At 43.8% G+C, this 14,332-nt stretch overlaps 1 protein-coding gene and 1 long non-coding RNA gene across 2 annotated transcripts in view; both read right to left on the reverse strand.

Annotated features, from left to right (window-relative positions):
* Positions 1-14,332, reverse strand: part of LOC105723483 (uncharacterized) — a 126,798-nt gene that overhangs the window by 59,487 nt on the left and 52,979 nt on the right. The window lies entirely within an intron of this gene.
* Positions 8,371-9,491, reverse strand: LOC105723394 (glyceraldehyde-3-phosphate dehydrogenase-like). Its single transcript, XM_064381275.1, has one exon. The coding sequence runs from the start codon at positions 9,474-9,476 to the stop codon at positions 8,469-8,471; it is 1,008 nt and encodes a 335-aa protein (XP_064237345.1). The 5' UTR covers positions 9,477-9,491; the 3' UTR covers positions 8,371-8,468.

Below are 14,332 nucleotides of genomic sequence, written 5' to 3' on the forward strand. Positions count from 1 at the left end.
CCCAAGATCACTGGAAACAGCACAAAATCAGTATCCATGCCTTGGTGAAATACAAAAGTATTTTTATAATACTCATACTTTTTCCTTTTACAGTATCTAAGATCACAGACAAATTTTCCCTTCTGGAGAGCTCTCCTCCCTCCATCTCCCGCTTATATACTGTACCCTCAAACCAGATGTAGTACTCAGACCCTGCTTGTCTCCCTCCATCCACCCTCTTTCATCAGCTTAGTGATCTCTCTGGAGATGGCTCTTAATTTATATCTCTAGCCCCAACTACTTGTAGAACTCATGACACCCACATCCAAATACTGTCTGAAGTCACCCATTTAAACAAGCTCTTCCACACAGTTCACTCATTTCTCCCAGTGACACCCCCTAAGTATCCACAGCCCCTGCTCATTTGTTTCCAGATTCAATACATTGTGAAAGCCTCTTGTTCTTTTTTTAACAACTCTCAATTATGCTGTTCTCACCATTCCCATAAACCTAACTGACTCAGGCCCTCAACAACACTCAAAGTCTTGGATGACTTCTTGTCTCCAGTCTCTCTGAAATCTTTCTTGCATATGACTGCCTCATTACCTTCCTAAAAACGAGTCCACTCTCCTATTCAAAAATCTACAGTGGCTTACTCTGGCCTATTAGATAAGTTCAAACTTCTTCTAAAGAGAAGTGTCTTCCTTCCTTTATCGATACTTCCTTGTATAATTCTGCAATCCTAATTATCTCTGTCTCCCTATATATCCCTGCCCTCCACCGCACACACATAGAATTCTTAGTTCCAATTCTACACCTAAAAGCATACCAAACAGGGTAACCTCCATCTACCATCTGTACTGTGGAATTACCCACAACCTTCATCACAAGCAACCTCTGACCTTGTGGAGAACAAAGACTGTAACATTAACATGTGAACCTGAGACCCAGGACACAACCTATATGTGGCTGAAAATCTCTTCCTGATGACCAATTCATGTGTTCACAAAAGATAGGGAAATTAAAAATGCAATGTCCCTACCCCAAGGAATATAAAGCCCAAGACATGAAATAAGACCTGAAAAATAATCATAATACCAGAAAAGAAAGGCGTAAATGCCACAAAAAGTCAGAGAAATCTAATGGGAACTATGGCTACATATTGGAATAACTGGGGAATTTTTTAAAAGAACAACTGATGCTCAGACTCCACCCACAAATTCCAATATAATTGGTCTGGAGAGGGACCCAGACCTTCCTAGACACTACTAACCTATAGCCAGGATGGAGGTAATAGGTAAGACCTGGGGCTAAATCAATGGATTTTAGCAAAGGGTACACATCAGAATTACCTAGGGAACCTTTTCAACATACATAGGTATATACACCATCCCTGGAAAGGCTGATACGATATGCCTGTAGTGAGACTTGGGCTTGTATATTCTGAAAAACTCTCAAATGATTCTCACATATATTCTGTGTTAGGAAACAGTGACCTGAAGCATAGGTAGTACTGAAATGATAAAAAGAGTTGGAAGAACATTCTATATGATGGGTATTTGATGAATAATCTATCCTGAAAAGCACAGAGAGGTACTCAAGAAGAAATTGTTGGCAAATGGCTGAACTTTAAAAGACATGACAGGCCATGTGCAGTGGCTCACCCCTGTAATCCCAGCAGTTTGGGAGGTATATCACCAGAGGTCGGGAGTTTGAGACCAGCCTAAGAAACACGGAGAAAACCCAGCTCTACTAAAAATACAAAATTAACTGGGTGTGGTGGTACATGCCTACAGTCCCAGTACTCGGGGGCTGTGGAAGGAGAATCGCTTGAACCTGGGAGGCAGAGGTCACAGTGAGCCGAAACTGTGCCATTGCACTCCAGACTGGGCAACAAGAGCAAAACTCTGTCTGAAAGAAAAAAAAAAAAGACTTGACAATACCAAGTAAGGATGGGGAACAACTGGTACTCTCTCATATTGGTAAAGGAAATTGAAAATGGCCCACCCACTCGAGAAAGCAGTTGACAGTTTCTTATAAAGTTAAATACACGCTTATACAATCCAGCAATCCTACTCATAGATATTTACCCAAGAGAAATGAAAATACATATCCGGCCGGGCACAGTGGCTCACGCCTATAATTCCAGCACTTTGGGAGGCCAAGGCGAGTGGATCACGAGGTCAAGAGATAGAGACCATCCTGGTCAACATGGTGAAACCCCGTCTCTACTAAAAATACGAAAATTAGCTGGGCATGGTGGCGCACTCCTGTAGTCCCAGCTACTCAGGAGGCTGAGGCAGGAGAATTGCTTGAACCCAGGAGGCGGAGGTTGCAGTGAGCTGAGATCACGCCATTGCACTCCAGCCTGGGTAACAAGAGCGACACTCCGTCTCAAAAAAAAAAAAAAAAAAAAGAAAATACATATCCACACAAAGAGTTATACGTGAATGCTCATAGCAGTATTATTGATAATAGCCAAAAACTAGAAACCCAAATGTCTATCAGTAGATGAATGGATAAACAAATTGTGGAATATTCATGCAACAGTATACTAATCAGCAATCAAAGGGTACAAACTACTGATATAACAAAATGGATGGGCCAGCGCCATGGCCCATACCTGCAATTCTAGCACTTTAAGAGGTCAAGGTGGAAGAATCTGCTTGAGACCAGGAGTTCAAAGCTGCAGTGAGTTATAATCATACTACGGCACTGCAGCCTGCACAACAGAACGAGACCCTGTCTAAAAAGAAAAAAAAGATGAATTTTGAAAACATTATGCTGTGCAAAAGAAGCCAGACACAAAGAAATGCATGATATATAATGCCATTTTTCTTTTTCAGATGGGGTCTCACTCTGTCACCTAGGCCTAGTGCAGTGGCAAGATCATGGTTCACTGCAGCCTTGACCTCCCAGGCTCAAATGATGCCTCCCCAGTAGCTGGGACTACAGGTGCATGCCACCACCACACCCAGCTAATTTTTCATTTTTTGTAGAGAGGAAGTCTCGCTATGTTCCCCAGGCTTGTCTTGAACTCCTGGAGGCAAGTGATCTTCCCGCCTCGGCCCTCCCAAAGTGCTGGAATTACAGGCATAAGCCATCATGCTCAGCCTATGTGATGCCATTTAAATGAAGCTCAAGAACAGGCAATTCGAATTAATGATGTTAAGAATTCGCCCTAGAGGGTGGGATTAACGGCAAAGGTGCTCAAGAGAGCTTTGGGGCTGATGGAAATGTTCTACATCTCAATTCTGGTAGTGATTACATGGGTATACACATTTACCAAAAATCAAATTGTACACTTGAGATCTATATACATTTCAATGTATTTTTATTTTACTTCAGTTTTTAAATATACACTAAGCAAAGGAGCCACTAATTCAATCTATCAGGTACAAAGCACCTGTATTCATGTTATTTTGCTATGCAATAAACCACCACTAATTTAGTGGCTTAAAACAACACTTACTCATTAGTTTGCCGAATCCAGTTCCTTGAAGTCATAGTTTCAGTTCCCTATTGTCCTGTTGTCAGCCAGGAACTATTATCTCTAGAAGACCTTCGCAGGTCCTAGCACTGTGACCTCTTCCGTCTTAGCCACAGAGAACTTCCCTCAAGTCAAATTCCTCTCACACTTCTACTGCCTCTGATGTTCCCTTCTGAGACCAGCCTGAGAAAACTCTCCAATTATGTTTTTAAAAGACTCATGTGATTACATTAGGTCCACTCAGATCATTCCCCTTCTGATTAATATCAACTTAGTTGTAACCTGAAATGTCTTCAAAATCCATGTAACATAATCATGGGTGTGATAGCTCATCATATTCATAGTTCCAGGTATTAAGAGCCGTCTTAGAATTCTGTGTACCAAGCACATATAAAGCAGTGGGTGCTCTCTGGAAGCTCCTTTACAATCTTGTTCTGAGGAAGTGGCAAAGAAGCCAAAAATGATGAATCTAACTTTTTTTTTTTTTTAGACAGTCTCACTCTGTCACCCAGGCTGGAGTACAGTGGCATGATCTCAGCCCAATGCAATCTCAGTATCCTGGGTTCAAGTGATTCTCATGCCTCAGCCTCCTGAGTAGCTGGGATTACAGGTGCGCACTACCATACTGGGCTAATTTTTGGTTGTTTTTTTTTTTTTTTAGTAGAGATGGTGTTTCACCATGTTGGTCAGGCTAGTCTCAAACTCCTGGCCTCAAGTGATCCATCTGCCTACCTTGGCCTCCCAGAATACTGGAATTATAGGTGTGAAGCACTGTGTCTGGCCCCCAACTTTTATTTTTTGAGATAGGATCTCGCTATGTTGCCCAGGCTGGAGTGTAGTGGCTCAACCACGGCTTACTGCAGCCTTGACCTCCCAGGCTCAGGCAATTCACAGGCTCAGCCTCCTGAATAGATGGGACCACAAGTGCATACTACCACATGGGACTAATATTTTATTTTTTGTAGAGACAGTCTTGCTATGTTGCCCAGGCTGTTCTTGAAGTCCTGAACACAAGCAATCTTCCTGCTTCAGCCTAACAAAGTGCTGGGATTACAAGAGTGAGCCACAATTTAACATGCGATAAGATAACTATATTACTCTGCTCTGGCTGCCATAACAAAGTACCAGAAAGCCTGAATGGCTTCAACAACAGAAATGCATTTCTCATAGGTTTGGAGGTGCCTTCTTGCCGTGCCCTCACATGGTCTCTTCTCTGTACCTACACCTCTGTGGTGTCTCTCTTTGTGTTCAAATTTCCTCTTCTTTAAGGACATCAGCCAGAACGAATTAGAGCCCACCCTACAGACATTATTTTAACTTAATCACCTTTAAAGTTCCTATCTTCAAATACAGTCACATTCTGAGGCACTAGGGGTTAGGGTTTCAAAGGAAGAATTTTCAGGAAACACAATTCAGTCCATGACAGAAACCAAGGACAAAAAAACAGAAATAAGAAAGCAAGGACCTAGACAGGTAAAGTGGCTCATGCCTGTAATCCTAGCACTTTGGGAGGCCAAGACGTGGATCACCTGAGGCCAGGAGTTCTAGACCAGCCTGGGCAACATGGTGAAACCCTGTCTCTACCAAAAATACAAAAAATTAGTTGGGCATGGTGGTGCACACCTGTAATCCCAGCTACTCAGGAGGCTGGGGCATGAGAATCGCCTGAACTTGGAAGGCAGAGGTTGCAGCCAAGGTCATCCCACTGCACAAAACATGGGTGACAGTATGAGACCCTGTCTCAAAGGAAAAAAAAAGAAAGCAAGGACCCCCATGTCCCCCTAGCCTGTAAATGATTGAGTCAAGGATACCCATTGCCCTCAAACTTTTAGCAATGTTCATAGGCACTGATAAGAGCTAGCACCAAAGTTAACCCCTGAAAAACTAAGGTTATCAGAAATTGAAGGCATTCCAAGAGATCAATCAAATATCAGACAGGGCTCTAGGACTGTTCTGGGGTTCAGGAATCTAGATTCCTGATTATTTGCTCAGCAAACATTTGTTGAGGACTTACTGTATGTCAAATACTAAGCTAGGTGTGAGAACATGAAGATTAAAAAATAAAGTCCTTCTGATTTGGACTCTAATTCAAACAATCCTACTACTTAAAAAAGAAGAAGGCCGGGCGCGGTGGCTCAAGCCTGTAATCCCAGCACTTTGGGAGGCCGAGGCGGGTGGATCACTAGGTCAAGATATCGAGACCATCCTGGTCAACATGGTGAAACCCCGTCTCTACTAATACAAAAAATTAGCTGGGCATGGTGGCGCGTGCCTGTAATCCCAGCTACTCAGGAGGCTGAGGAAGGAGAATTGCCTGAACCCGGGAGGCGGAGGTTGCGGTGAGCCGAGATCGCGCCATTGCACTCCAGCCTGGGTAACGAGAGCGAAACTCCGTCTCAAAAAAAAAAAAAAAAAAGAAGAAGAAGAGGAGGGAGGGAAAGAACAAAGGAAGGAAAGAAAGAACAAATAAATGAAGAAAAAAGGAAGGAAGAACAAGTATAAGGTAATTACAGAAATTTGATCATTGGTTGGATATTTTATGATATTAAGGAGTAAATAATCTTTTAGTGTGATGATGTTTTCTGATACGTTTGTAATACTGTTTCTTAAAATGCCCTTGTATTTTAGGAGTAAGCTGAAATATCTACAGATGAAATGATTTGATATCTATGATTTTCTACAAAATAATTCATGGTTGGAAGGGGGAATATAGATGACATAAGATTGAACTGAAATGTTAAAACTGAAGCTGGATGATGCGTACATGTAAATTCACTATACTATTGGTTCTACTTTTATAACTGTTTTCCAAGAATAAAAATTCCTTGCTCTCCAGAAGCTTATAATACAAGAAGTCAGACATTCCAGCAAATAGAATACAATGACAAAGTGTTGGGTAAGCTCCAAGGGCAACAACAGCCCTGGGATAGGCAGAAGGAGTCAGAAAAGATACCAGAGAAGAGCCCCTCAACCAGAGGCTTTAAGGTAGAGCATCCCAGGACAAAGGATAGACAAGTGGGTACAAAGGTTTCTGCAGGCGTGAAGCAGCAGAGCTTCCCCACACTCTGGATGACTTACTAACAGCCGTGTTAGTTTGAGCATAGGTTCTAGAACCAGACTACCTGTGCTGGAGTTCTGCTTCTGAGTCCCTGCTGTGAGACCTCAGGCAGGCTATGTGTAATGTCTCTGTCGGATTCTTTATCTATAAAACAAGGATTATAGCAATATATGCTTCAAGGGGCTGATGTCAGGAGTTGATGAGTTATTTAATGTGTAAAATGTTTAGAAGACAGTGGGTAAACAATAAATCCTAGCTATTAGCAATGGTAGCAGACTCCTAGCCCATAATACCACGCATTCTGAAAATCTCCTCTAATTTGGTAATTTATCTCCTTTTTGTTAGACTGTAAACTTGTAAAATAAGGACTGTGTCTTATTTATCTCTGTATCCCTAAAACTTAGCCTAAGACCATGCCCACAATAGGCCCTTATCAGGCAATTCTTTCAGGTAGCAGGGAAGGGACCACCAACAGCCTCTGTCTAACTCCCTCTTTATTTCTCCATGTTATACTCTCAATTCCTGCAATTCTCTGGCTTCCTTTAGCTTCCTTCTTTGTGTCTAACTCCTCCCCTATTTTGCTCCAGAGATGTTCATTTATTAATTATGCCCTCTGGTCCATTCCCTAAACGGCCTCTGCTTTGCTTATTCTGCAATTAGTGAAGGGTGAGGGAGGCTGAATTCCTAGATCATATCTATTTGTGAAAAGTAGAATCTCTGGAAAAGAGAAAAGCAGGTCAGATGGGCAAAATATAAAGCCTTCAAAGTTAGCCCCAGTTTGAGGAAATCCTGCAGACACGTTTGTACCATCAGCTAAAATCTCACTGTAATGTTCTGGGGGTTTAGAAACTGCTAGGGAGGAAGGGGGTTATGATGAGCAGGGAGCCCAGCTTTCTATACATTTTTGCAAACTTCAGTATTTCTTTTTCCTCTGCTAGTAAACATCCTCACTTACCCGCAGATCAGACAAGAGAGAGAAAGAAAATGGGAAGATCCATTTTCATATCTGGAGCCTGGAAACTGAGAAGATATAAGACCACAGATGGCTACTGACTCTAAAGATGAAGTAGGAAAGTCAGATGCAGCTGTACAAAGTGCCCTCTGCCCTGAGCCATGATGTGGGGCTGGAACATGATCCCAGTCTTCCCAAGAGTGGGGATTGCTGGTAGATCATTAACTAACTACCCACAAGCAGAACGAAAAGAGACCTCTGAAGTACCTCTCTCTACCCATTCTCCCTGTTTTCTCTGAGAGGACAGTTCAAGGCCTTGTCCCCAGCCTCAGGTTTAAGGGTTCTTTAATATGAAAAGGGTGGGGGAGGGGATCACAAAGCAGAAATGGGACACTGGAGAAAACAGATTGAGCATGCTTTGTTTAAAGGTCAAAGTCTTGTGAAGCATGCCAATCTTCCTTCATTGCTTGGGCTCTGTATGATGTGAGCCTTGTCCCATACTTGGAGCACTATGTGAACCCAGAGTTTTCCTTGCTTGGGGCTAGAGAGAGGAATAAAAACGGGTAACTATAAACAGAAAGGCCAATAAACACAAGCAGAGTGGCAAATATCTGAAATCCTAAGTGTGATTATAAGGAAGTGAAACTGGTTTTCTTGTAGGTCTCAGACTGGTTTTAAAAGTAACTTTACAAGGTAAGTGACCAAAATATTTTAAGTAATGATGACAGAATTTTTTTAATAGACACATATTTATTCCCAGGACAACCACTTTTTTTTTTTTTTTTTTTTTTTGGCTGAGCACAGGGGACTTTATTGATGGTACACAACAAGGTGGGGCTCCCTAGGCCCCTCCCTCTTCAAGGGGTCTGCATGGAAACTGTGAGGAGGAACAATTCAGTGTGGTGGGGGACTCAGTGTGGTAGGGACTCCCCAGCAGTGAGGGCCTCTCTTCCTCTCGTGCTCTCGCTGGGGCTGGTGGTCCAGGGGTCTTACTCCTTGGAGGCCATGTGGGACATGAGGTCCACCACCCTGTTGCTGTAGCCAAATTCATTGTCATACCAGGAAATGAGCTTGACGAAGTGGTCGTTGAGGGCAATGCCAGCCCCAGCATCGAAGGTGGAAGAATGGGTGTCACTGTTGAAGTCAGAGGACACCACCTGGTGTTCAGTGTAGCCCAGGATGCCCTTGAGGGGGCCCTCTGACGCCTGCTTCACCACCTTCTTGATGTCATCATATTTGGCAGGTTTTTCCAGACGGCAGGTCAGGTCCACCACTGACACGTTGGCAGTGGGGACATGGAAGGCCATGCCAGTGAGCTTCCCATTCAGCTCAGGGATGACCTTGCCCACAGTCTTGGCAGCGCCAGTAGAGGCAGGGATGATGTTCTGGAGAGCCCCACGGCCATCATGCCACAGTTTCCCGGAGGGGCCATCCACGGTCTTCTGGGTGGCAGTGATGGCGTGGACAGTGGTCATGAGTCCTTCCACGATACCAAAGTTGTCATGGATGACCTTGGCCAGGGGTGCTAAGCAGTTGGTGGTGCAGGAGGCATTGCTGACGATCTTGAGGCTGTTGTCATACTTCTCATGGTTCACGCCCATCACGAACATGGGGGCATCAGCAGAGGGGGCAGAGATGATGACCCTTTTGGCTCCCCCCTGCAAGTGAGCCCCAGTCTTCTCCATGGTGGTGAAGACGCCAGTGGACTCCACCACGTACTCAGCGCCAGCATCGCCCCACTTGATTTTGGAGGGATCTCGCTCCTGGAAGATGGTGATGGGATTTCCATTGATGACAAGCTTCCCGTTCTCAGCCTTGACAGTGCCATGGAATTTGCCATGGGTGGAATCATACTGGAACATGTAGACCATGTAGTTGAGGTCAATGAAGGGATCACTGATGGCGACAATATCCACTTTACTAGAGTTAAAAGCAGCCCTGGTGACCAGGCGGCCAATACGACCAAATCCGTTGACTCCGACCTTCACCTTCCCCATGGTGTCTCAGGGATGTGGCTAGCGATGAGAGGGAAGAGACGGCTATCTGTGGAACAGGAGGAGCAGAGAGCCCCAGGACAACTACTTTTAAGGTGCCCATATTTATCTGGATATGATACACGTGTTAACAGAATCCTATACCTATAACATGAGTTTCATAACTTCATTGTCTTAACTTACATAGGACTGAGGAACAGTTTAATACTAGCAGGAGTTTAAATGGGCCAACTTCCGCAGTTGAAGCCTTCCTAGGTAACTCCATCAGCGGAGCCCTGTTTGGTCCAGGGGAGAGGGAGCAGGAGTGGAAATGGACAGAAACAGATGTGACATTCTCCCACTACCATCTAACCCAAGAAGGGCTTCATTATCTTTATTACCCTACACAGGAGAATTAGGCTTTTCTCATTCCTTGCCTACTTTACATCAGAACGAAAAAATTAATTAATGCAAATTATTCAAAAAAAAGCTGTAAAATTTATCACTAAATTAACAAAGTAAATGGCAAGAGTTATCAGTGCTTCATGCATGTGTGAGTTTATTCTCTAAACCTCAGCAACCTCTCTCTTCTTAAGAATCGTAAGCCCTCTATACTGTCAGAGGCGTTCGAACCAGAACAACTCCATACTGAAATGAGGCTGAGACCTGCTGGGCTGCATTCCCAGGAGGTTAGGCATTCTTAGTTGCAGGATGAGCTATGAGGTTAACACAACATAAAGGTCACAAAGCCCCTGCTGATAAAACAGGATGCAGTAAAGAAGCTGGTCAAAACCAAGATAGAAATGAAACTGACCTCTGGTTTTCCTCACTGCTCTTTATATATTAATTATATTGCATTAGCATGCTAGAATACACCCACCCCAGCACCATGACAGTTTATAAATGCCTTGGCAATGTCTGGAAGTTACCCTATATGGTCTAAAGAAAAGAGGAACTCTTGGGTCCAGGAAACCCCTGCCCCTTCTCTGGAAAAACTCATGAATAATCCACCCTATATTTAGCATATGCTCAAGAAATAACCATTAAAATAGCCAACTAGCAGCACTCAGGGCTGCTCTGCCTATGGAGTAGCCATTCTTTTGTTTCTTTACTTGTCTAATCAACTTGCTTTCATTTTATGGACTTGCTCTGAATTCTTTCTTGTGTAAGATCCAAGAACCCTCTCTTGGGGTCTGGATTGGGACCCCTTTCCTGTAACATCTTTCTGGGAATCATGAAGGGACAATACTGTAGAGAACCCCAATCCAAAGGAAAATTATCCATGCACCACCAACTGGCTGATTTTGGCTAAGTGCTGGGGTACTTTTATCACAGATGAAGGATAAAGTTGGGTTAAAGGCCCAACCTGAAAGGGTTAGAATCTCTCCTAAGACAGAGGGTTGTGCTTGCTTCAGCAACACATATACTAAAATCATAAAGATACAGAGAATATTAGCTAAAATTTTTAATATATTAAAAGAGAAAGGGAAGGAAGGAAGGGAGGGAGGGAGGGAAGAAGATGGAAGAGAGGCGGGAAGGAGAGAAGGGAAGGGGAGAGGAGGGGAGAGGAGGGAAGGAGAGGGAGCGAGGAAGGAAGGGAGTGGGGGAGGGGAGGGAAAGGGAAGGAAGGGAGGGAGGGAAGAAGATGGAAAGAAAGAAAAGATGGAAGAGAGGAGGGAAGGAGAGAGAGGAAGGGAGGGAAGGAAGGAAGGAAGGAAGGAAGGAAGGAAGGAAGGAAGGAAGGAAGGAAGGAAGGAAGGAAGGAAGGAAGGCAGGCTAGGGCAAGGACACTTGTCTAAACTTGGGTTAAAGGCTCAACTTAGGAAGGTCAGAGTCCCTCCTAAGACGTCGGGGGTTAGAGGTCTCCCTTGGTAACATTCCTCTTGGTTAAAAATGAATTTGGTACTATGGGATGTTAACCACTATTCTCTTTGGGTTAATCTGCCTTGTACTCTTTGCTCAAGGCTATGAGTGACAGGATTAAGCATGTACACGAACGTGGGACACAGGGAGCTTTTTTCTCCCTAAAGGGGGAAACTTGAGAGCCAATGAGACTAACAGAAAAGATCCCTTGGAGACTGACAATCAGTTGCCTGAACTTTTGATTCAGTGTCGCTGTAATGGGTGGGTCTTTCCCTGGCCCCCCTGAGCTCCTTGACTCCCCTGCCCTGCTGCAGACAATGCTTTTCTCCCTTCCCTTTCCTCTCTCTCTCTCTCTCTCTCTCTCTCTCTCTGTGCAAACAAGTTGAATGCATGGTAAGAATCACTTTTTATCTCCTCTGCAAAGTTTTCATTACTGGGAAAAAGACTTACGAAGCTAATCTTAGGCTGTAACAAATTCAGTGTAATTTGTGCTATGAATTTGTCTTTCTGTGCCATTCTGTCCTAAAAAGAGATACCATAGGATAAAATGCAAACCAAGGACCCCTGTAAGCCCTCTGTTCAAGCCGGCCCAGAAAGCTAGTCAGTTACAAACAGCTGCAGGTAAATGAAACAAAGAAACAAACAAAAAACTGGATGAGGCTTCTTCTCCCCTGTCTTATGTCCTTGGGAGTCTGACATTGTAAGCATGGTACTTTCTCTTGGCCTCTGCCATCTGGAGGGCAGGAATTTTGGGGCTCGTGTCATAGCCCTAAAAATTGTCTTGAGCAGTAAAAAGTCTTAGCAAGTTCAAAATTGGCTGCTCTAGGCTCCTTCTGGGAAGAATAAGAGAAACTGCCCAATGTTGTAGCTCAGTAGCTAACACTTTATCTTTTCACAATGGTAGCCTGGGTTCAATTTCCAGCCTAGGGAATGAGGCCTTTCTGGTGTACATGTGTGACCTTTGTCATTTATTAATTCTCTTTTCCTCCATGAACAATTTCTCTTTTATTTTTATTACTTTTTTTTTTATTTTTTTGCCCATGACATAGACCTCAGGAGATCCTGAGAACATGTGCCCACTCCATGAACAACTTCTAGCTTCCTTTCTCAAATTTTCCTTTCTCTGTGCTACCTTTGGAGATTCTAGATCTTGTAAAAACTGCTTACCACCTCTTTGGAAACACCGTACACCCACAGTTAAGTCATAACCTTAGTTAAAACTTATTGGTTTCATCCGGGAAGTGACCTTTGGTAAAGTCCAAAAGCCAGAAATATTGGCTGTGTGCCTTAACTAGAGTCTGGTAATAAGAGATTTGGTTAAAAGCCAGCTTAATTAAAAGCAGATGTCCAAGCTATGCATACATTTTAAAGGCCTTTATGTTTTTTTCTTGGATCCTACTTTTCTGGGGGAAAAAAAAAAAACAAACTTGTTTTCTTCTCAGACAACTGAATTCCCTTTCTCCAGTTTTCTTTTCTTGCCACCTTCATGCCCACATAAGAGGACCTAAGATAATGTCTAACAACCTGGGACTTCTTGAGAAAAACAGAGGAGGTGCCACAGACCCTATTTTGGGGAAAATCTCTCTTTTCTTCATGGAACCTCAGGAATTAAAAGTAGATAGATGCCTCTCTTTTTTTTTTTTTTTTTTTTTTTGAGACAGAGTTTCGCTCTTGTTACCCAGGCTGGAGTGCAATGGCACAATCTCGGCTCACCGCAACCTCCGCCTCCTGGGTCCAGGCAATTCTCCTGCCTCAGCCTCCTGAGTAGCTGGGATTATAGGCACGCGCCACCATGCCCAGCTAATTTTTTGTATTTTTAGTAGAGACGGGGTTACACCATGTTGACCAGGATGGTCTAGATCTCTTGACCTCGTGATCCACCCGCCTCGGCCTCCCAAAGTGCTGGGATTACAGGCGTGAGCCACCGCGCCCGGCCTGATGCCTCTCAAAATCTAAGGCTCTGTTCTGTTTTGCATTGCATTATCTGACGTTTTGACATTCTTGTGGGGGGGGGTATCAGAAATTATTTTGCATTATGAGAGAGCTTTTAGCCTTAATGTGTAATAAGTAGGTAGGAAATATACTTAAGGGATGGCTAATGGTAGTTATGGGTGGATACTCAGCTCTTTGCATGTTTGGATCAAACAAGCATGCTCTCAGCCACCTAAAAGGTGTAGAAACATCCCCAACTCCCACTGAGAGATGAGTCTCCCATGGGGGATGGGCAGATGACCTCTTTTTTGGTATCCAGGATCCAGGATAAAAATAGGTCCCTTAATTTTGGGGGATCTGTTTTGCCTTCCAGCTATGTCACTTATTAGGCCCTAGAAACCGCATGCTTCCCTGGCCTTGCTTTTTAAAAGGCTCCACCCTAAAGCCAGTCAGTAATTCACTCAACTTATATCCTTAGAGAAATCTCCACATGTAAGAGTATGCTTTCCTTAACTTTTTTTTTTTTTGAGACACAGTTTTGCTCTTGTCACCAAGCCTGGAGTAAAATGGCACAATCTTGGCTCACTGCAACCTCCCTCCTGGGTTCAAGTGATTCTCCTGCCTCAGCTTCCCATAAGTGCTGGGATTACAGGTGTGAGCTGCTGCACCTGGCTAAAATTTTGTTTTAAAGAATCAGGTTTAAAGGCAAGATGAGTTCAGTTTTTGGACATGTTACATATTCAAAAGCAGATGCCCAATGAACTGTTGAGATATACAATTCAAGAGAGATGGAGGGCTGGGTACAGTGACTCATGGCTATAATTCCAGCACTTTGGGAGGCCGAAGCGGGCAGATCACTTGAAGTCGGGAGTTCAAGACCAGCCTGCCCAACATGGTGAAATGCCACCTCTACTAAAAATACAAAAACTAGCTAGGTGTGGTGGTGGGCATCTATAATCTCAGCTACCTGGGAGGCTAAGGCAAAAGAATCGCTTGAATCCAGGAGGCAGAGGTTTCAGTGAGCCAAGATCACGCCACTGCACTCCAGCCTGGGTGGCAGACAGAGACTCTGTCTCAAACAATAA

This window comes from Aotus nancymaae, unplaced genomic scaffold (assembly GCF_030222135.1).
Source record: "Aotus nancymaae isolate 86718 unplaced genomic scaffold, 86718_ANA_hifiasm-v0.15.2.pri h1tg000028l, whole genome shotgun sequence".
NCBI classification, from domain to species: Eukaryota; Metazoa; Chordata; class Mammalia; order Primates; family Aotidae; genus Aotus; species Aotus nancymaae.